Source organism: Erpetoichthys calabaricus, chromosome 17 (genome assembly GCF_900747795.2).
Source record: "Erpetoichthys calabaricus chromosome 17, fErpCal1.3, whole genome shotgun sequence".
Taxonomy (NCBI): Eukaryota; Metazoa; Chordata; class Cladistia; order Polypteriformes; family Polypteridae; genus Erpetoichthys; species Erpetoichthys calabaricus.
In genome coordinates, this window is record NC_041410.2 from 51,631,913 (window position 1) to 51,654,555 (window position 22,643).

The following is a 22,643-nucleotide window of genomic DNA, read 5'->3' on the forward strand; positions in this document are numbered from 1 at the left end:
GGGCTGGCATTTTAACCCTGGAGCAGAAGGTTAGCTGCTGTAAATATTGTATCACCCTGCTACCCATTAATTGATAAATAAATGTCTTTATTGTCATGATTCATTGTGCCAATCTCCTTCTTTTTTCATCATGTTCATTTGTCTTTTCTATAGACGAATCAGAATTATTACAAACAGAACTGTGTAGTTCGTTATTTAGCTGACTTTTCAGAAGGCCAAATTATAATTACCCATCTATCTATTTTCTGAATCTGTTTAGTCCAATTCAGGGCTGCAATGGGGCCAGCCTTACCTGGCAGCAGAGTTAAAAGGCAGGAGCCGATCCTGGATGAAGCAGCAGTCCCTTGCAGGGCACAATCACTCACTCACACAGTACTTAGCTTGCAGACACCAGACGACAATAGACTTAGAAATCAACCTCCTATGGCCACTTTTGGAATATGGGAGGAAGCCTGAACAGATCACATGGAGAAAACACAAGCTCCTCCACAGAGGCCCCAGAATACTGAGCTGGGATTCAAACACCATCTCTTTGAGGTAGTAGTGCTAACTTTGGCAGCACATTCTTTTGTTTTCAAGATGAAAATATACAGCTTGACATTTTTCACATCGTTGATGGAACTTTGTCAAGTAGTGCTCTTCAAAGAAAAATTGACATAAGGATGTAAAAGCAATGCTTTCACATGATTTGAAGTTTTGCCTACTTGGCGATCTTCTTCAATGTCGCCATACATTTCTGTGTCTGGGGAGTTCTTGTATTCTGTATCCAATAAGCCATCATGTTTGTCTTCTGCTCAATTACTCCATATTCAGGATTATTTCTTGCTTGTCAGTGTTGTTCATCTTCTTGTCTTCTTATGGGGGGGGGGGTGACCCTACAAAAGGCTACATACAAACAACAGTAAGCTCTCTGTGTGTTTGTCGGCATTCATTCTTACATCTTTGTCATACTTGCATTCTGTATTCCACACTTGACGCTAAGCAGATGGCGCTCCGCTTACTCTTACTTCCTATTATGGTGCTCGTCATCACATAATCAGCCTCAGCAATTTGCTTGATACTCGGCAGATATTACTGCTCTTCTTTTTCTTTCTGCCATGTCACTTGGTTTTGCAATCACTTTGCCATTATAAACCCATGAGCACAGGCCACTTTGCTTTAATTGCTGCTATCTGAATTTTTTTTTAATTTCCAGAACATTACAGGTTATAAAGCTTTGTTTAAAACCAAGGTTTTATCCCACATAGTTTGGGATTAATTGTGTGACAAACAGACAGATGTAGGTGGTACTTCATTTTCATTACATCCAACTCCAATTCTCCCATACCAATGTTCCAATGTGCCACACACAATTCAGGCCACACTAGACCTATGCCAGGAGCCAGCCCTGGATCAGTCCCAGGATATTCACAGGCCTTACATGCACATGCCTGCTGTTGCCATTTAAAAGGTGGGAAATAAAGAACACACAAATGGAGAAGAACATGCAAATTCCACACAGATTGTGACTGAGCCAGAAATCCGAAAGAGTCCATGTAGCTGTATATATACCTTCTCCCCCTTACTGCATATTCAGTTGTTTTTTTTTAATTGTTTGCACTTAAAATGGAAAAGATTTTGGATTTAGCAAGGGTTTATCAGTTTTAAAACATTTCAACATTCATCCAAAACTCATAATATTAAACATCCCCCGGCTTCTAGTTTACAGGAATCTTTCAATCCAGTTTGCAACCCTAGGGCACCATCCCAGGCTGAAAGTGTAATGTATATATAATGTAGTATTTTGATTTTAATTTTTTTTTTTTACATCGTTTATTTCAGATAGCTGTAGTATTCTAGAGGGTGTTCAATGACAGAATTCTTATATTCTCCACCCTGAATGAAATGAATCCACTTTTAAAATTTCAGTCCCTAGGCTTTCAAAGGGGAAGCATAGATTTGTCAAAACATGAAAGTAAAATAAAATCACAAATTAACCACAGCTGTGAATTCAAGATAAGGCAATAAACGTTTTCAGAAGATTCAATGTTTGTAAAGTTTTGAGGTCCTTGTTACCATTTTAAGGCATTTATATCAGATCTGCCTAGAACTGGATCAGTTGGAGATGCCACTTAAACAAAAGAACTTTTGCGATTTTACATCTGAGTATGGGACTTCTTAAAATGAATGGTAGAGCAGTTGTACATCGATGTATTGGCATCCTGCCAATTTCTCGTATAAATCGTTTTTAAAGAAGTTTATATTTGGTGTATAGTACATTTTCAGATAGCGGGCTTAGAGTTCCAAAGGATTTAAAATTTTAAAAAAAAGTCACTTGTGTGTTTTATAATTCAAAAGATGTTCAATGGAAAATGTTTACTATCAAAAGTGTTTGGCTTGCCCTTTTAGTATATAAAAGACAAAACCAATGGAGCATGCAAGAGTAGAAGAGGTTCAGCCAGACTACTCTGTTTGGTGCTGTTGGTGTTTTTGGTTGTAGAAAATACTAGTTTCCATTTGATACCTCTCTGATCTACCACATAAGACCTTTTGGTTGTTGTACCCTTTTTATGTTGAGGAAGCCAGAAGAGGCATGCAGACAGGTGGGAGACCCAGCATGGTCAGTATTCTGTTTATGGGTTAAGATCTTTTTGGCTGAGGAAAATGACAAGCATGCAAGTCACTGCACAGGCAGTGTGGTGTAGTGGTTAAGGCTTTAGACTTTGGACTTTCAACCCTGAGGTTTTGGGTTCAAATCCTGCTATTGACACAATGTGAAGTTTCTTCACTTGCCTGTGCTCCAACTGGAAAAACAAATAAAATGTATCCAATTGTATCTCAAACGTAAATCACCTTGGATAAAGGTATAAGCTGAAATACTAAGTAGTTAGGATAACAAATCCTTTCCCGTGTCCTCTCAACATTTGGCTCCAGAAGGTGAGCTCATGCCTATGACAATATATAGATTCAATACCTAATATAGATCAAATATAATATTTTATACACTTAAATACTACACAAGTCATTTTCACAAACTGAACATATAATCCATGATGCATTGCACCTGCACATATTAAAGAGACCATGGTGGTTAAGTAATAATTCTTATTAGTAATTCTTTACATTTATATAGCTCTTTCCTCACTACTTAACGCACTCTCCACGCATTGTGGGAAGCAAACCCACAATCCAACCCACCTATGTGAGCCATGAATGTTACTGTGGTGAAATAACAGAGTGGAGCCACAGCAAATTTGTGGTAATTTTAGCAGGCAGTTCATAATATATTTAGAAAAAGAAAATGAAGCATTCTCATAATTATTAATGGATGAAATCTTAATGGAAAATCTCAAAATGCTAAGAATAAAACCCATAATGAAAAACACATTAGGCAGTGTTTTTTTTTTTTTAAGAATGAGTGTAGTTTTTTTTTTTCAATTTATTAATATTCTCATACAGAATCATAACTTATTTCAGGTAGTTGCATTATTTAAACATCATCTTTGATTTTCTTTTTTCCTTATCAAGAATTTAAGCTTATATTTCTAGTAAGAAAGATTCTGTTACAAAATACCCTTTTTTAGCTTGTTGCTCCATGTTTTACACCTATGAATATGTTTTATTACTGTTTGTTTTTAAAAAAAAAAAAAAAAAAAGAAATATTAGGAAATGTTTAATCAGAGACGAATGTTAATACGGCTAGAAGATTCTGCATAGCAGCCCGGCCTTCATACTGTCGAGCTCTGGTCAGCCAGCCAGCCAGACACATAACCAAAGGAATGTGGTCTGCTAGCAAAACATATGACCACAAATATTTTTCAGTGTACTATCTGACAATTTCAGACAATGTCCAAATGTAATGACTTGCATTTATATCTGTGTGTGTAACTGATGGAATAATAAAATAATATTCTGCATTTATTTTTTTTTAATTACAGGGATAGTTTTAATATGAACTGGAATGGACGGATGGGGAGACAAAATAGGGTTTCTGTTACTGGAGCTTTTCTAGAAGAAGAGGGGATTTTTGTCAATTCAACCAGCAGCAAGCTTCTTGAAAGGGCCCATGGAATTCTAATGTAAGTCTACTTATTTTGAACCTTTTTTCACTTTTAATTTTAGGTGAGATATCACAGTTTGACAAGCCATAAGTGTGTCACATTTGTGCATATTTCTTCAATTGTTTCATTAGCACCAAGCCAAGCTATCAAACATTCTTCAATGTTTATGCATTTTTCAACCATTGTGAAGGTTCACCTAATTATGTTTGTTTAAGAGAGCATAACCCAAGTGAAATCCAAGCAGAAGACCATTCAGGAGTGGCTCTCCGACTGTTCCGTGTGGTAATGACAGCTCTTCACAGCTCACTCTTTTCACGAGGGTACAGTATCAAGGCATAAAGTTTTCTGACAAAACAGAATTCTATTATACAGTCGACATAGAATCATAAAGATATAAATGGCATGTTATGCTATTTTATTAAAGAAGAAGCAATCATGTAATAAAGCATCAACATGAGTGTTGTTTTGGATATATTTTAACTACTCATTGAATAGAATTATCGTATTTACCAGTGGTACGGGAGGAGGTTACTCTGTTAATCAATCATTAGGAAGCTGCTTTCATTGTTTCGCCATGAACATGCCATGAATACAATTCAGAGTCTCGGTTTCAGATGGAATTAAAATTAAAGCTAAGGAAGACAAAAGTTCAGTAGAACAAGGCTATTGAAACAGCAGTGGGCTTGGCTACAGGAAAATGGGGTGAAGAACACCACCTTGGTCCCAAATTAAGCTAACCCAATGCTTCTTTCTGACTGTGTGTTCTAAGATGGTACAGTATGTGTGATGCAGATCAGGTACACAGGAGTAGCTATTTGTGCTTTTGCATAATGCCCAGACCAGTACATTTACATTTATTTATTTGTCTGATGGTTTTGTCCAAAGCAACATACAACATAGGTTTCATTTCTTTTTTTTTTCCCCCTATTGGAGCATATGCAGGAGAAGTGACTTGCTTTGGGTCACACTACGCCACACTGCCTCCTATTTACTGCCATTCACAATAATTCAGCCTGTCATTACTTGTAAACAGCTGTCAGAGGACTGAAATGCACTTTCAAGACTGACTGCTTTAAACACACAAGCCAGCTTTTTAATTACACATGGCAATTATTCATTTAAATAATACAGAACCCAAAAACAAATACCCTTTTGGAATTTGGAATTTCTTGAAACTGCAGCAAAAGGCATTCATATGTTAAAGTAGTGCTTTGATACATGCTGTGAAGAATAGCACATATCAATTAAAACACATTGCAGCATTATAATCAACTCAAAACTAGTTCAGTTCCTCCTTTCCCGTTGATTTCATTGCATTTCATAGAGTTCAGCGAAGTTCCCAAAGAGTTCTTTGATTTTACTGAACTCATGGCCAAGCAAACTCAACAGTATTTGCTCATCACTAAAGTAGATGTTCCATTACTGTGAATTAAACAATCCACTTGCTTTATTCATGTATTGAAGAATGTTCTGGAAAAGAACCTGATTCTGAGTTTTTCTAGGATTATGTTACTAACACCCATGATACTGCATTTCATGGTTTCAGAAGGCTGCAGGGATTTGTTTCCTCCAGACTCGTGCCTCACTCCTGACCACTTTACTGCTGCTTTGCTTCAGCTGGACTTCATCACTTCTTTTGCAGATGGGAAGCAGTGGCATTGAAGCAAGCAGTATATACCTGCAGTATATTTACTGGTAATTGGACTTGTACGTGGAGACGAGTGGCTCACTTATATATTAAAATTCATCTGATTTACACTTTTCCCAAATGGCTTAGGATAGAAAGTAACTCGGGTTCTGTGAGACTATATAACACAATGTTTCCAAAAACTTGGGGAATTACAGGATTTTACTCCTGTAGTTATTTCAAAAGACAATATTTTTAAAAGAATTACAAACCTTACTTAATTTCCTTCAAAAACCCTGCAAACTCTACATTCTGTTTAGCAACTTAAGAAATGGATGAATGGACTGGACTACTTAAAAACAGATCAACAATCACTTTAATGAGTTAATAATGCCAATACAACATCTTAATAACATGTGCATTCACGGTGTTACTGGCTAGTAGGCTAACATGAAGGTCAAGTGTTTCAGAACATGTTTGCTTTGGCTTACTGTTACTCTGAAGAAACAAACACTCCTCCTATCAATAATTTAAACAGTGGATATTATCCTTAGTCTTGATCAAAGATCTCTTTAATTCTTTGAAAATAGTGTTTAGCCTGACCTTGACCACTCCCTCTGCTAATGACTGAATGGATGGCTTACTTAAGGCAGTGGCAATGATGGAGGTGAATACACCTAAAGACACTGAATTTTTTAAGTCTTTTCCTCACTCTCATTCTTTCACCATCTTTATCATGGAGTTTTTTTTCAGCATCCTTCTGTCTACTTTCATGCAACAGAACATTGCAGTTTTGGAAACCTTGCAGTTGTCTAATATCTAGCTTGTGTGACCACTAGGTAAAGAGATGAGACCAAGTCTCAGATTTGTATCTCCATAAAAATGCTGGAAGTCTTCATTTGCCCAAGGCAAGTTACCTTTTCCAGCAATCTGAGACCTGGAATATCTTAAAATTATGGAAAATGTATCTCAGACAAGACAATAATTTAAGTCCATTGTCATTAGTTAGAAGGATATAAAGAGAGGTTCTCCCAATTTTGCAGAGTTTTTGGTCTTCCCCATTGTGTTGTGACCACAGGTGAACTGTCCTTCCATCATTCTTCTTCTCCCTTTATCTTACTTCAGGGCCACTTGACCTGAATGGGCAATGCTGTTTTCCATCTGTAAATTGTTGAATAAAATAACTTAAGAAACCTTATGAAGATACGGTTTTCTTTTTCTTCTCTTGTTTATTGCGTGAAGCAGACTCCCTAGCACATCATGTTTTGCTGCTGGTCATATCTTACCAGGACACAACTGGTGCTTTCCTGAAAAAAAGAACAGAACAGACTGTGAATTATTAAAAGTTCTCATTTTTCTTCTTGTTAGTTGCTCCTCAGTTCACCTGAGGGTGCTGCTTGTGCATGTGATGCTTAGTGGAAATATTAGGTGAATTTTCAGTTGAATGAAACAGTTTTATACAGAATTAAATCATAAAAAGTTTAGCCTTTAACATTTACCTCCTGAACTGTTCCACTCTTATGTTTTTGTACTTTGGAATGGATATTTCCATCTCAAAATGTTTCAGTGCTTCATATTATTGTAAGAATGTTGCTTTGAGCCACGTCAATGAAGATTTACAGCGTCTTCAGAAAGTATCCTTCACTTTTTACACATTTTGCAATGTTGCAGCCTTGTACTTCATCATTTCAATTTATAAATCAAGCAACATTCAGTACCCCAGAAAGACAAAGTAAAAACAAGATTTTAGAATTGTTTTTAAAATATATTTTAAAAAATTAAAAAACTCAAGTATGTCAATATTGACACAAATGTTCTGACTCCTTACTCAGTACTTTGTGGAATTACCTTTGGCAATAATAATTCCAGCTTGGAGTCTACTTGGGTCATGACATGACTTCAGTTTGGGGATTTTCTGCCATTCTTCTCTGCAGATTCCCTCAAACTGTGTCAGACTGCATAGAGCCCATCGGTGGACAGCCGTTTCCAGGTCTCTCCAGTGACGTTCAGTTGGGTTCAAGTCTGGTCCCTACCTGGTCAACTCAGTAACATTCCCTGTGTATGACCCTAAGCTTCTCCTGTGTTGTCTTTGTTTTGTATTTAGGGTCATTTTCCTGTTGGAAGGTGAACCGTCAGCCCAGTCAAGGTTTTCATTAAGGATATCCATTTCCTTTGTTCCATTCAGCTTTCCCACCTCAACCCTTTCTAGCCTCCCAGTCTGTGCAGCTAAAAAATAACCACACTTCATGATGCTCTGACCTCTATACTTCACCACTGGAATGGTATTGCACAGTTTCCTCCAGACACAACACTAATCTTGGTTTCATCTGACTGGAATCTTATTTCCTACAGGATCCTATGTGAGATTCCATAAAGCCCAGATTGGTGGAGTGTTCCAGTGATGGTTGTTTTTCTGGAAGTTTCTCCCATCTCCACACAGTTTCTGTGGAGTTCAGCCAGAGTAACCATTGTGTTTTTGGTCACCTCTCTTACCATGGCCCTACTCTCATGATTGCTCCGTTTGGTTGGGTGCCCAGCTCTAATAAGAGTATTGGTTGTTCCAAAGTTATTTCACTCAAGAATTATGGAAGCCACTGTGTTCTTAGAACCATCAATGCTGTAGAATTGTTTGGTAGCCTTTCCCAGATCTCTGCCTTGACACAAGCCTGTCTCTAACCCCTGCAGGCATCTCCTTCGACCTTATCGCTTACTATTGTATTGCTCTGATACACTTTCGTCAGCTGTGGGACTTGGTAGAAACAGGTGTGTGTCTTTCCTAATCATGGTCATTCTGTTGAATTGAGCACAAGTGGTCTCCAAACAAGGTGTAGAAACATCTCAGCAATTATCAATAGAATGGGATGTTACCTGAGCCATATTTCAAGTGTAATAGCAAAGGGTCTGAATACTTCTGTCATTGTGAAATTTCAGTTTTTCTATTTTTAATAAATTTTAAAAAGTGTCTAAAAATCTGTTTTTGTGTAGTCATTCTTGGGTGTCGAGTGTTGTTTAATGTAGGAAAAAATGAATATAAATGATTTTAGCGCAAGGCAACAGCATAACAAATGTGAAAAAAGTGAAAGGTCGGACTACTTTGTGAATATGGGTTTTAGATTAGATTATTATACTTTTATTTGTCTGTGAGGGGAAATTAAAATTTTACAGAAGTTCACCATAAAAATAATAAAAGCAAACAACCCCCCAAACACACAAAAACTTCTGACTTTGATAACAGAGAGCTGCTGCTGTCGATAACAGGCTTGTTGGTGGCAGTAAGAAAAGACCTGCCCAGATTGTACCACAGGTTTGTATTTGAACTCCTTAATATAATTATCTCATTGAAATTGTAGCCATCTCCGATGACAGCAATTACTTAATGCAATGTCAAGAACTGTATTTTTGGGTATCACAGTGGCAGTGTTGGCCCTGTATGACAAAGGCCAATATTTGTATGATATTTTAAAAGTACTAAGTGATTATTAGCTCAGTATGCTTTTTTTTTTGTCTATTTATATTTTCAAATTTATATTCCTGCTTTAAAAATGTATGGAATTCTAAAATAGGGCAATTTTTCTTTGCTTGATTTACCAGGAGGAATAAAACATATAAGCCGAAGCCCACCCTCCCTAAGGTATGACAGTCTTTTTCTTATCCTCTGTGTTTGCACCTCAGTGCTGAAATGGAGCAGTTACTTTGGTGTCCTGTTCGTTTGTGTGCCAATAAATGTCACTTGCATCTCTTTCTGCACTGCTTGTTTTGAATTCAGATACAATTAAGAGAGCAAAGTCAATAGAAAACATCGCTTAAAATGTTACAGTAAAAGACAATTAAGTACTTATACTTAAAATTGGAAAAAAAATCAGAAATGTGTATGTTTTTCCTAATATCATACTATCACATTTTTCTAAATACAAAATTAAGAGTAGAAAAGGCTGAGATAATGAAACAACAAGAAGTCAGACTGACCCATTGATTTGTAAGATTAAATGGAAAGAAGCCTGCAGCCACAGTGGTTCTAGGCCTGAACTTGATGGCCACTATTCTAGATGTTCTAGATGTTTTGGATAATTTTGCCAAAGGGAGAATAATTATTTTGTCAAAAAAGGAATGTAGTTATTTTTTAAACACTGCAGGTTTGCGTTTAAATGATCAGCTAAATCAAAGAGAGGGGAATGGTCATTCACAGGAATGGGTAGAAAGAAGGATGTGGTGACCTGTGATATGCTTGCTAAGAAGTGGTTAGCAATTGTAGTATTCTTATAGGATTACCCGTAAATGCATTCTGAAATAGTTTTATAGGTAAGTCTTTGTCTGATGATATTTATCTAAAAGAGACTTGTTGTGTGTGTGTGTCTGAATCGGTGACAAAGCTGATACTTAAAAGTATGTCAACTTCAAATCTTGAATTATATTCAAGGAAGCTTTTGGCAGAGCAGTCCAAAATGGGCAGATCTGACAAAAACCATTGTCACCCAAACATTAACACTTGTTGATGGAGAGAGTTATAAGCATCATGTTTGTGAGACTTGACAACAGGCAAATAAATCTACACCAATAAGACTAACAGAAATGTTAAGATTTTAAATATCTGGGTATCACCAGATATTCCTTCTATGAATAATTGCATAAAGGACTACAGTTATGATCCCTTATTCCCCTTTTTTATTGGGGGTAAAATAATCCAGTGTGAGAGAAGATTGCTTTATGTTTAAATTTTGTCTTCTAAAAATTGCTTTATTTTTTAATTTTGTCTTCTAAAAATCTGTATATGTTGTTTATTCAGTAGCTATAATAAATAAAGAGTTTGCAACAGTCTAAACTGATCTAGAAAGATTAGCTAAGCTTCCAAGACATGGCATGCAGTTGTTGATAATGTGGTAGAACAGCAAGTGGTTATTCACTACCTGCCATATTTTTTGAAGTGTTACAGTTGCCACATCATTACCTTAAAGTCTATAACTTAGTTGTTGAAAAAAATAAAAAATTTAAAATTTAAATAATCTTGTTGTAAGTGAAATTTTGATAAATGGAAAAGCTTTTCTTCATATGGTAAATTTCCAGAATAAATCTAACTGCCAACATTTCTTAGCATCATTTTCCTTTCCATTGTGCATAAATAAAAACAACTCCAAACCAAAAATACACTTGGGAAATGTAGTAGATTTGAGGAATCCGTTCTTATTTTTTGGACACAGTTAAGATAGCTTTGCTGCAGAATGAGTACAAACAAAATCAGCATTAAAACCTTTTCAACTCAATTGAACTAATACAATGTGTCAGCATCATTAAGGGATTAAACACATTAAATTCAAGAAAAGTTCACTTTATGTTCTTCCAAATTCCTGCATAATGCTGTCAATCTGAAATTATATTTGTGTTCAGCTTGGAAATGTTTATCATAACTGCCAAAAATTTTTCAGTAAGCAAAAATTTTGAAAAAGTATGTTGTACAATGTCATTTCTATATTTTATGCCTGAATGAACAATTAATATACTTTACAGAGAAACTGTGTAAATGTGTCTTTTAATTTGATAATTTAATAATTTTCTTATTAATATTGTTTGACATGTTTTTTAACTTTCATGTTTTCCCAGACCTAGCAGAAATTTTCAGTGCTAGTATTTGTTAGTTGTTTAAATTAATAATTAGTGAACATTAACAAAGATTTTACTTGGACTACCTGTCAAGTCTTCTGTAATATTACACTGAGCTGACTTGGGCACATTAGGTGATCCTTGCCATTTTGGTGCTGCCCTGGCATCACTTGTGAAGTTTTATGTCTGCCTTAGTCTCTATATTTTGACTGCTTACCTTTCAAAAAAAATATGTAAAAGTGATGTTTTAGCTGCTGAATGTGTCCTTTTTAAAATAACTAGGAGTAGTTATTCTCAGAACTGGATGAATTAGTCAAGCAAAATTCTGAAGTGTTAGGCCTTGAGATGATGTAGCAGCTCTCACTTTTTGTAATAATTTCCTTACTGTATACAGTTTAAACTCTCATATATGTATAAGTACAATTTATATATGCAGTTTACAATATTAATGAAATTGGTAAAATGATGTGCATCACACATTATTTTAATTCATGATGACTTTTATCTTGTGCAGTACTATGATATACAGTGTTTAATACATTACATGATATTGTGCAAATACTTCAAAAGTGTTGTTTAACTGGACACAAATGGGAATATTACACTGTTTATGCTAAAGCTCATTGTCAAACATGCTCCTTGAACTGGTTATGAAACATTTCATCATTTAACTTTGAATAAACTATTTTGTGGCTACAGTCAAAAGTCAATATTTGATTTCAAATGTATTGTTACAGCACTTGCTGAATGTGAAATCTCTGAAGTATCTTACAAGTCTGACCCTCCAGGACCGCATCACAAAATCTCTGCTTCATTTGCACAAGAAAAAGAAACCTCCCAGTATAAGTGCTCAGTTTCAGGTAAGAGGGGAGAGTTTATAGAAGCCATTCTAATAATGAAAAGGATGATGTTAAAACTAGAGAATGTTCTATAATCTATAATTGTGCCAAACATCTTCATTTTAAGGCATTTAGTGCATAGTAACTGTGGGCTTATAGCAATTGAAATATTAGTTGCACTTTCAAAGGCATATAAAATATTTTATTGGTTGATTGTGGATTTTATGGCACTCCACTGCCTTAGAGACATTCTGCTAATATCTGCAATAGGCGGGCATGTTTGAAAAAATCCATTTTCTCAGTTTTGAATTTTAAGTTGTTGATTTGAGAAGTGAAGAAAAAAAAAAGTGTCATTTTGCTTCACTTCTCATTCCATCCATAATGAGAAGTTGTTGACTTCAAACTTACATCTGAATGTATAAGTTTAAGAATGCATAAGTAAGATAATGTCAAACTTCAGTTCATTTCCTATTCAGATTTCCTGTATTCAGTTTTTTTTATAGATCACTGAGTTAACAAAATGTAGCAATTTCTTCTATTTGGAGCCTGAAAGCCATAAGGTAGAATTCCCAATGAGGGCTGAGCAGTCTTTAGGCCTTGGAACCCCTGCAGATTTTATTTTTTTTCTCCAGCTTAACTGGAGGTCCCACCCCAAACCAACTGGCTATTTGACCTTACCTTTTTCTTTGTTACATATTATACATTATTACTGTATTGCCTAATCAAGTTTGTTTGTTTTATTTTAACTTCCTTTTATTTCATTTTGTAAAACACTTTGAGCTATGTATGAAAATGTGCCCTTTGTAACCTAAATATATGTGAATGACAGTTTATCTCAATTGAATATCTGCTAATGAATTTGATGCCAATTTGTGGGAAAGCAATTAAAGATGACGTCATGTCGGGCATCAGAATGCACCGGTGTCTGTTCTTCTCAGCAGGCTGAGCTTTACTACACTAACGCACAGTTATTGCTAATTGACATGAAAGACACATTTTAGATTTTTCACACTATAAATACAAGACAGTGGCACAGTGGGTAGCGCTGCTGCCTCGCAGTTGGGAGATCTGGGGACCTGGGTTCGCTTCCCGGGTCCTCCCTGCGTGGAGTTTGCATGTTCTCCCCGTGTCTGCGTGGGTTTCCTCCGGGCACTCCGGTTTCCTCCCACAGTCCAAAGACATGCAGGTTAGGTGGATTGGCGATTCTAAATTGGCCCTAGTGTGTGCTTGGTGTGTGGGTGTGTTTGTGTGTGTCCTGCGGTGGGTTGGCACCCTGCCTGTGATTGGTTCCTGCCTTGTGCCCTGTGTTGGCTGGGATTGGCTCCAGCAGACCCCCGTGACCCTGTGTTCGGATTCAGCGGGTTGGAAAATGGATGGATGGATGGATAAATACAAGACATAAAATAATTTGTAATGCATAAGAGAAAAAGTTAAAATCAGTTACATTTTAAGTCAGCCTGTGGAACACAAAATAGTTCACACCATTCCAATGTTGTTGCCTATTTTGAAAGTAACAAAGCTCACACCTTTATACATTTTTAAAACTGCAATCTCATAGACTTCTTGGAGGTGGAAGCCTTCTTTGAAAGAACCAGTCAGTCTAAGCAGAATAGACAGGGGTCATCCATATTGATCTGCAGGCTCTTCATAAAGTCATGGACATGCATTTTGTGCCCATCTAGTTTTGTTTGGCTGTGAAAGGCATTAAATGAATTAAATTTGTGTTTGTTTTATAAAATCAAAAACTGCAATGCTTTTTGTTTTGTTTTTTTTGTTTTTTTTTAGTAATTGACTTAAAATTGCAATATCAACATTGATTTATTTATTTATTTTTATTTTTTTAAAGGCCTCCCTCAACAAGCTAATGGAAACGCTTGAACAAGCTGAGCCCTACTTTGTGAAATGTATCCGATCAAATTCCGAAAAGGTAAGATAGTGTAACACTTTCTTAACTGAGACAACAGTTCATATCCCTCTAAGCTGCTTGGGAAAGATTTGCTTTATGAGTCAGTCTTACTTTGTATGATCTGACGGAGGACATCTCTTTGTAATTGCAGCTTCCCTTACGCTTTAATGATGGCTTGGTGTTGAGGCAGCTGAGGTATACTGGCATGCTGGAGACTGTGAGAATTCGGCAGTCAGGGTACAGCATCAAGTATACTTTCCAAGTAAGTGCTCTAAAAATCTAAAGTACATTTGTAGAAGTGAACACAGTGAATAAGCTTTCAGTGACCTAAGGTGAAAGAGAGTATAATGATGCAATTTGTGAGCATTTTCATTATGCTTAGTGTGCTTTTGAGATGAGAAATACACTAACTGGCTCTGTCATAATGGATTAGGAAAGAGTTAGTGGATAGATGATAAATAACAGTGAATATATTGGACAGAACACACAATTATCATTTTCGGCTCTGTTCTAATTACCCCATGTGTTTGTTTCAACAAAAGTGAAGTGTGACTCTCTGTTTACTAAATTTCAGATAAACTTGACATACTGTAGTTATCTAAAGGAAATCTTCGGAAGATGCATAGAGAGTCTCCAAAAAATAACTGTCAAGTTTATTAACATAACCTAACATTAAAAAACTTATATAATTGATTCTTTCTTTGCTTGAGCATGTCAGCCATAGTAAATTTCAAGAAATGGGACTTGAAAAGCTATTTAGTCATGACAAATGTGAAAGGCTAACTTTATTAACAGAAGTGAAACAGCAACTAAACATTATGGATGTCACATGGATGTGGCATTCTGATGGCAAATTATAAGGTGACCAGATTTTCAAAGTTCCAACCTGGGACACTTGTATAGCAAGTAGTTTTTCAAACTAACTAACTAGTTTTTCAAACTAAAAAAAGTGGGAATTCAGGGTGATGTTTAAAGATGGGTGCAGAATTGGCTCTGACACAGGAAGCAAAGGGTGATGGCGCAAGGAACCTTATCAGAATTGGCTGATGTTAACAGTGGTGTTCCACAGGGGTCAGTGCTAGGGCCACTGCTATTTTAATATATATATAAATTATTTGGATAGGAATATAAGTAAGAAGCTGGTTAAGTGTGCAGATGATGCCAAGATAGGTGGATTAGCAGATAATTTGGAATCCGGTTAATCATTACAGAGGGACTTGGACAGCATTCAGGCTTGGGCAGATTTGTGCCAGATGAAATTTAATGTCAGTAAATGGTAAGGCATTACACATATAAGGTCTGAAAACACCTTATGAGAAAGATTTAGAAGTCATAGTCAACTTCCCTTCAGTGTTCAGAAGCCATTAAGAAGGCAAACAGAGTGTCAGGATATATGTCGCCCTGGTGTGTAGAGTGCAAGTCCAAGAAAGTTCTGTTCAAGCTTTGTAACACACTGGTGAGGCCTCATCTGGAGTACTATGTGCAATTTTGGTCTCCAGGTTGCAAAAAGGGTATAGCAGCGCTAGAAATGGTCCAGACCAGGCTTGTTCCAGGGCTACAGGGAATGAATTATGAAGAAAGATTAAAAGAAGATTAAGAGGTGACATGATTGAAGTGTTTAAAATTATGAAAGGAATTAGTACAGTGGATCAATTTAAAATGAGTTCATCAAAAACACAGAGACACAGTTGGAAACTTGTTAAGGTTGAATTTCACACAAACATTAGGAAGTTTTTGTTTACTCAGAGAACTACAGACACTTGGAATAAGTGATCAAGTAGTGTGGTAGACAGTAGGACTTTGGGGACTTTCAAAAGTAGACTTGAAGTTTTTAAGAGGAATTAATTGGATAGGACTGGCAAGCTTTGTTGGGCTGAATGGCCTGTTCTTATCTAGATTGTTCTAAAGCATAGGTTCCCACCCTTTTTTGGGTCAAAGCCCACTTTTTGAAAGAGTGATTCGATCGCACCCCCCCTTGGGTGAACTATACTATACTATATATTGAAAAACAAGGACAGATTTTTTAAATTATTAATATTAACAATATTGGTGTATTGCTCAAAGTATGATTAAAAAATATATATATTATCAAAAAAATGAATACAGTATTATTAGTGAGAGGACTGAGCTTGGTGTGGTGAAACTAATTTTTCGATGTATGGTGCCATTTTTGTCATCAGCAATCTTAAATTGCCACATTCCACTACTGACAATGTTTCTTTTCTTTGTTAATAGATTGTTGACCAATGCTAATACTCTTTCGGCTAAATATGATGATGGGAGACTTCGTCTAATTTGTGTTGCCATCAGGGAAAAGTAGTGTTTCTTCCCAATGAAGAGACCTATCCGCGAGAATTAAAAGATTTGTTCTTTAGTGAAAGTGAAATCCACATACGTGAGCGGCAGAGACGCGAAGTGGCTGGTGTGTAGCATAGGCCGGGGGGGTTGGCGAGCAAAGTGAGCAGGCCTAGTTTTTAATAAGTAGGTCCACGTAAGTTTTCCTTTGAATGTGATCTGTAGGTACCGCACTGTAATTTTAGGTTTACACTTGGTCTGAAGGAATTCCAAAACAATTTGGTATTGATAAAAAAACTTCTCACATATTTATAGTAATGTTCAGTGAACCTGTCTAAACATGCATAGATTCGGTTCTCTGCACGTGCGTTAATCTTGTAAGGACTTGCATGATCTGAGAATGCATGACTTGTGCAAACTTGTAAATATAATGTACCAATACCTACTATTTAATACAGACGGGTCTTTCTTAATGGACATTTAGAATAATTGGTTGAAACATGCGTTCGATGATTTTTAGTATTAATCAAACTTTTCAGCACGTTCTTGCGAGTATTGCCCAAGGGGGCAGTGGCTGGTCCTCAACGCCCCCTTAATTTGTCTTGGACCAGAAATGCCCCCATAGGTTTCTTCAGCGCCCACTGGTGGGCAGTACCGCCCCTGTTGGGAACCTTAGTTCTAAAGCATACCCACACATAAAGCCAGTCCTCGTTTGTTCAGTGCCTGCTTTATCTCATCATCAAGCCACTCCTTTGATATCTTGGCTGTGTGCTTAGGGTCATTGTCCTGCTGAAAGATGAACCGTCGCCCCAGTCTGAGGTCACGAGTGCTCTGGAGCAGGTTTTCATCCAGGATGTCTCTGTACATTGCTGCAGTCATCTTTCCCTTTATCCTGACTATTCTACCAGTCCCTGCCACTGAAAAACATCCCCTCAGCATGATGCTGCCACCACCATGCTTCACTGTAGGGATGGTATTGGCCTGGTGATGAGCGGTGCCTGGTTTCCTCCAAACGTGACGCCTGGCATTCACACCAAAGAGTTCAATCTTTGTCTCATCAGACCAGAGAATTTTCTTTCTCATGGTCTGAGTGTCCTTCAGGTGCCTTTTGGCAAACTCCAGTCGGGCTGCTATGTGCCTTTTACTAAGGAGTGGCTTCCGTCTGGCCACTCTACCATACAGGCCTGATTGGTGGATTGCTGCAGAGATGGTTGTCCTTCTGGAAGGTTCTCCTCTCTCCACAGAGGACCTCTGAAGCTCTGACAGAGTGACCATCGGGTTCTTGGTCACCTCCCTGACTAAGGCCCTTCTCCCCCGATCACTCAGTTTAGATTGCCGGCCAGCTCTAGGAAGAGTCCTGGTGGTTTCGAACTTCTTCCACTTACGGATGATGGGGGCCACTGTGCTCATTGGGACCTTCAAAGCAGCAGAAATTTTTCTGTAACCTTCCCCAGATTTGTGCCTCAAGACAATCCTGTCTCGGTGGTCTACAGACAATTCCTTTGACTTCAAGCTTGATTTGTGCTCTGACATGAACTGTCAACTGTGGGACCTTATATAGACAGGTGTGTGCCTTTCCAAATCATGTCCAGTCAACTGCATTTACCACAGGTGGACTCCAATTAAGCTGCAGAAACATCTCAGGGATGATCAGGGGAAACAGGATGCACCTGAGCTCAATTTTGAGCTTCATGGCAAAGGCTGTGAATACTTATGTACATGGGATTTCTCAGTTTTTTTATTTTTAATAAATTTGCAAAAATCTCAAGTAAACTTTTTTCACGTTTTCATTATGGGGTGTTATGTGTAGAATTCTGAGGAAAAAAAATGAATTTAATCCATTTTGGAATAAGGCTGTAACATAAGAAAATGTGGAAAAAGTGATGCCCTATGAATACTTTCCGGATGCACTGTATATGATTGCACACAGTGTTTGAAGTGTAAACTAATAAATGGCAGCACTGTCTGTTTTGTCTGCTTGTTTGTCATTCTTGTGATGTTGTTCAAATTTAACAAACTTCTTAATCAAATTTGAGTTTTGAAAAAGCACCATTTGGAATTTCATATGCATTTTCATAAATATATTGTGAGGATGTTTCCGTGGGGCAATGTTTTATTAGATGGGCAACCTTTTAAAATCGGAACATTTTGATATTCTTCAGTTATTTATGGATAGTTTGAAATCGGAACTGTACCCGTCACCTGGACGTTTGACTGCCCTAGTAAGTTATAGTGAATCGTTATACTCTGCTGATAATGGAGCTGCAAGCTTGCTTTAGTGTAAGGTAAGTAGTATTGTCTCTATATATTTTGCTCAGTGCACAACAGCTTACACACCACACAGGGTTTTCAGTCAAATCTACACCCCGTCTGGTTTTCTTGGTTGAATTTTACACTTTTTTGGTCAAAACTTGACATACTGGGAGACGCATGGAGAGGTTTTTGTGCACACCAAGCTCAACTTGCTGACAGAGGGTTGCATTGTCACGTGCACACCTATAATCAGCCAGTGACCACATGTTCCTACTCTACGCATGCTGTCTGCTGGTGTTTCATTAACTTGTATTTGGGATCTGTTTGCCATCAGTAGCAGCTATCAAAGGTGAAAAAGAGGAAAATCTATAAAACATTCAAGTTGGTATAACTGTATCAAGGTAAAATTGAAACAGTAAACTTATTTGTAGTTGAAGTCGCACAGAATGTTTTTCCAGTTTAAGATAAACAAGTTTATAAATTGGCCAATTTATTTTCAAAAGGAGATTTGACATTTTAGAACTGTGTACAGCACAATCTGTTCAAGATATCCCAATGAAAAATGAAACATGTCAACATATTTCCTTGAAGAATAACCATGTCACATTTCAACAAAATTAGTCCACAGGGGTCCAACTTGTTTCATGCAGACAGACAATCTGTGATTTGTCTAGTCATGAACATAAAAAAGCATTTTATAAATTGAATAAAGCTTTTATGTTTTAAATTTTGTTCAATAAAAATGTCAATGTGATTTATAGTTTTATTGCCAAAATGAATAACTGATAAATTGTGATTTCCTCTAATCAACAGGAATTTGTTGACCACTTCCATGTCCTGCTATCCAAGGGTACCCATTCATCACGCCAGAGCATCCTGGAATTCCTGCGCAATGTGGACCTCAACCCTGATGGATTCCAAGTTGGCATTACAATGGTATGAGTTTGAAATGCTTGCAACTTGAATTTATTTCTTAATTTATGGTAACGTTTGACTTTTTTATGTGAAATACAAAATTACACTTCAACTCAAGTCATGATGAAAGCCTCTTATCCAAACATTTCAATTAAGAACCTTCAGGAATGCATGTATTCAACTGTAGTAGGCACAGAATGTGCATCTTTTTGGGCATTTCCAAGTATCTATTATACTTGAACCAAATGCAATAAAACATGAGAAATAGACAGTTAAGATCATATATAATTAGGTATAATACAACTCAAAAACTGCAGATGAAACATGTATTTGATTATTTTATGGTCAATTTCTCCATCACTCACATGTACAAAATGAAAGATGTGCCTCTATATACTCTAAAGACCTTGCAAATGTATTTTTGTTAACATCTGCTAAGTGCACCCACTTGATGTTATAGACAGGTACAGCAGAACATGTCTTGTAGGTGCTTGTTGATGTTCTCTTGAGTTTTGGAATGAAGCTGCAGACTGCAAGAGGGTCTTTTTCTTATATGCTTGTTTTTAGCCACAGGGCCAGGTTCTCTCTACCTCTTTTTAAGTTTGGAGTGACACATTTTCATTATTACTTGTTTCTTTGAATAACTTAATCTCAACTATTGCAACACATTCATAAATACAGATGATACTTCTTTCTCAGAAGAGTAATTGTGCTATTGTTTAGCAAACATATGTGGAGGAAGGGATTTGGTTAAAATTGAAACACATTCCCCTTTCTGCCATATATGCTCACGGTATATAAGCACAGCAGCTTAACACTAGAATTACCAGAGCCTACGAAAAAACTCGTATATCCGGCCCACCTTAAATCGCTTCTTAAATCCGTTCACACCTCTCCGCCAGCATCCTTTGTCCTCTAAATGTGCTGATAAAAGACGAGCTGCCAGCAGCCGGCTATTCCATCCCCCCACCGACTTAGAACGTGAGCGAAGTTTTCCCAGCTCACGCCTTGATTGATTATGTGGGAGTGAAGTGGAGTTTTACAGTGGAAATAACAGATCATTATTCTAAAGTAATCTATGTAAACACATTGTTAAAACGGAAACTTTTTCATATTTTAGTAATAAATGTTACAAAATGTAGTAGGCATAAACTATAGAATATATAAAGCCCGAGTTCCAAAGATCAAATAAACACTTTCACAAAAGCTTCAAGAATGATTCAACAGCTTCTGTGGTGTAGCGCGTTAAGATTTGCATTTTAGCTGCAGAGCAGCTTTTCCTTGCCTCACAGACCTGAGTTCGAATCCCCGCTGGGGATGAAGTGTTGCTTTTTTTTTTCTTTTTTTTTAAACCTCAAACGGACATAAAATGTATACATTGGTATGCACTGTCAGTTACTGAGATCGTTATATTTTCATGTGGGATGCTCCTTTTCAAATATTTTTTTAACAATTGAGACTGCAATTAACAGGAACAACTGTCCTTATAACTTATTTTTAAGATCCATAACACACAGACAGACAGAGCACTGCGTAATAGAGAGACAGACAGGCAGAGAAGTCACTAGATATATAAATAAACAGGGAAGCCACGTGTACTGAAAGAAAAAAAGAACAACATGCGCGTTGTCCCAGCTGCACTGAATAAGCGCAGGCGCTCTAACATCACCCCTCCCCCGATCTTACTTAGAGAGTCAGGGACAACGCACATGTTCTTTTTTTCTTTCAGTACACGTGGCTTCCCTGTTTATTTATATATCTAGTGACTTCTCTGCCTGTCTGTCTCTCTATTACGCAGTGCTCTGTCTGTCTGTGTGTTATGGATCTTAAAAATAAGTTATAAGGACAGTTGTTCCTGTTAATTGCAGTCTCAATTGTTAAAAAAATATTTGAAAAGGAGCATCCCACATGAAAATATAACGATCTCAGTAACTGACAGTGCATACCAATGTATACATTTTATGTCCGTTTGAGGTTTAAAAGAAAAGAAAAAAAAAAGCAACACTTCATCCCCAGCGGGGATTCGAACTCAGGTCTGTGAGGCAAGGAAAAGCTGCTCTGCGCTAAGAAGCAAATCTTAACACGCTACGCCACAGAAGCTGTTTAATCATTCTTGAAGCTTTTGTGAAAGTGTTTATTTGATCTTTGGAACTTGGGCTTTATATATTCTATAGTTTATGCCTACTACATTTTGTAACATTTATTACTAAAATATGAAAAAGTTTCTGTTTTTACAATGTGTTTACACAGATTACTTTAGAATAATGATGTCTTATTTCCACTGTAAAACTCCACTTCACTCCCACATAATCAATCAAGGCGTGAGCTGGGAAAACTTTGCTCACGTTCTAAGTCGGTGGGGGGATGGAATAGCCGGCTGCTGGCAGCTTGTCTTTTATCAGCACATTTAGAGGACAAAGGATGCTGGCGGAGAGGTGTGAACGGATTTAAGAAGCGATTTAAGGTGGGCCGGATATACGAGTTTTTTCGTAGGCTCTGGTAATTCTAGTGGTAATACAAAACTTTGTGGTTGCCTGCTTCTTACTTACTGCAAGTGTGCCCTGCTATACATGTATGCATAAGCACATTGTTTGTTTGATTATTTTTTGAACTGTTGATCTTTATAACCTGGATCCTTCCTGCGTGGAGTTTGCATGTTCTCCCCATGTCTGTGTGGGTCTCCTCCAGGTGCTTTGTTTTCCTCTCACAGTCCAAAGTCATGCAGGTTAGGTGAATTGGCAATCCTAAATTGGCCCTAGTGTGTGTGTGTGTGTTTGTGTGTGTGTTTTCCCTGTGATGGACTGGTGCCCTGCCCAGGGTTTGTTCCTGCCTTGCTCCCTGTGCTAGCTGTGGTGGTCTCTTGTTCAGAGATAAGTGGGTAAGACAGTGACTGACTGACTGACTGATTGATTTTCATAATGTTCAGGTAAGGTAAAGCGGACTATGAAAGAAATTTTAAATAACAAAATGAATTGAGTGTATTTGTTCCACGCGCAAACTGCACATTGTTTTTAATAAAAGTTCTACAAATCACAGCTCCCAAGAAGAAAGAAAAACCCAGGAACTGATTATTGTGGTGGCTGCCGGTTTTTAACTGGTTCATTTGCTCACCTGTTCCATGCAGTTGATTTCTTTTCATAATGTTGAATGACTATTAGTAGGTGAGTGCAGTT

At 37.2% G+C, this 22,643-nt stretch overlaps 1 protein-coding gene across 1 annotated transcript in view; it reads left to right on the forward strand.

The window, feature by feature from the left end:
• myo9aa (myosin IXAa) overlaps positions 1-22,643 on the forward strand; it is a 568,471-nt gene that overhangs the window by 460,618 nt on the left and 85,210 nt on the right. The window contains 6 exon segments of the mRNA XM_028823069.2: positions 3,918-4,058; positions 9,259-9,298; positions 12,000-12,122; positions 13,948-14,028; positions 14,159-14,269; positions 19,369-19,491. Coding sequence (XP_028678902.2) covers positions 3,918-4,058; positions 9,259-9,298; positions 12,000-12,122; positions 13,948-14,028; positions 14,159-14,269; positions 19,369-19,491 — 619 coding nt within the window.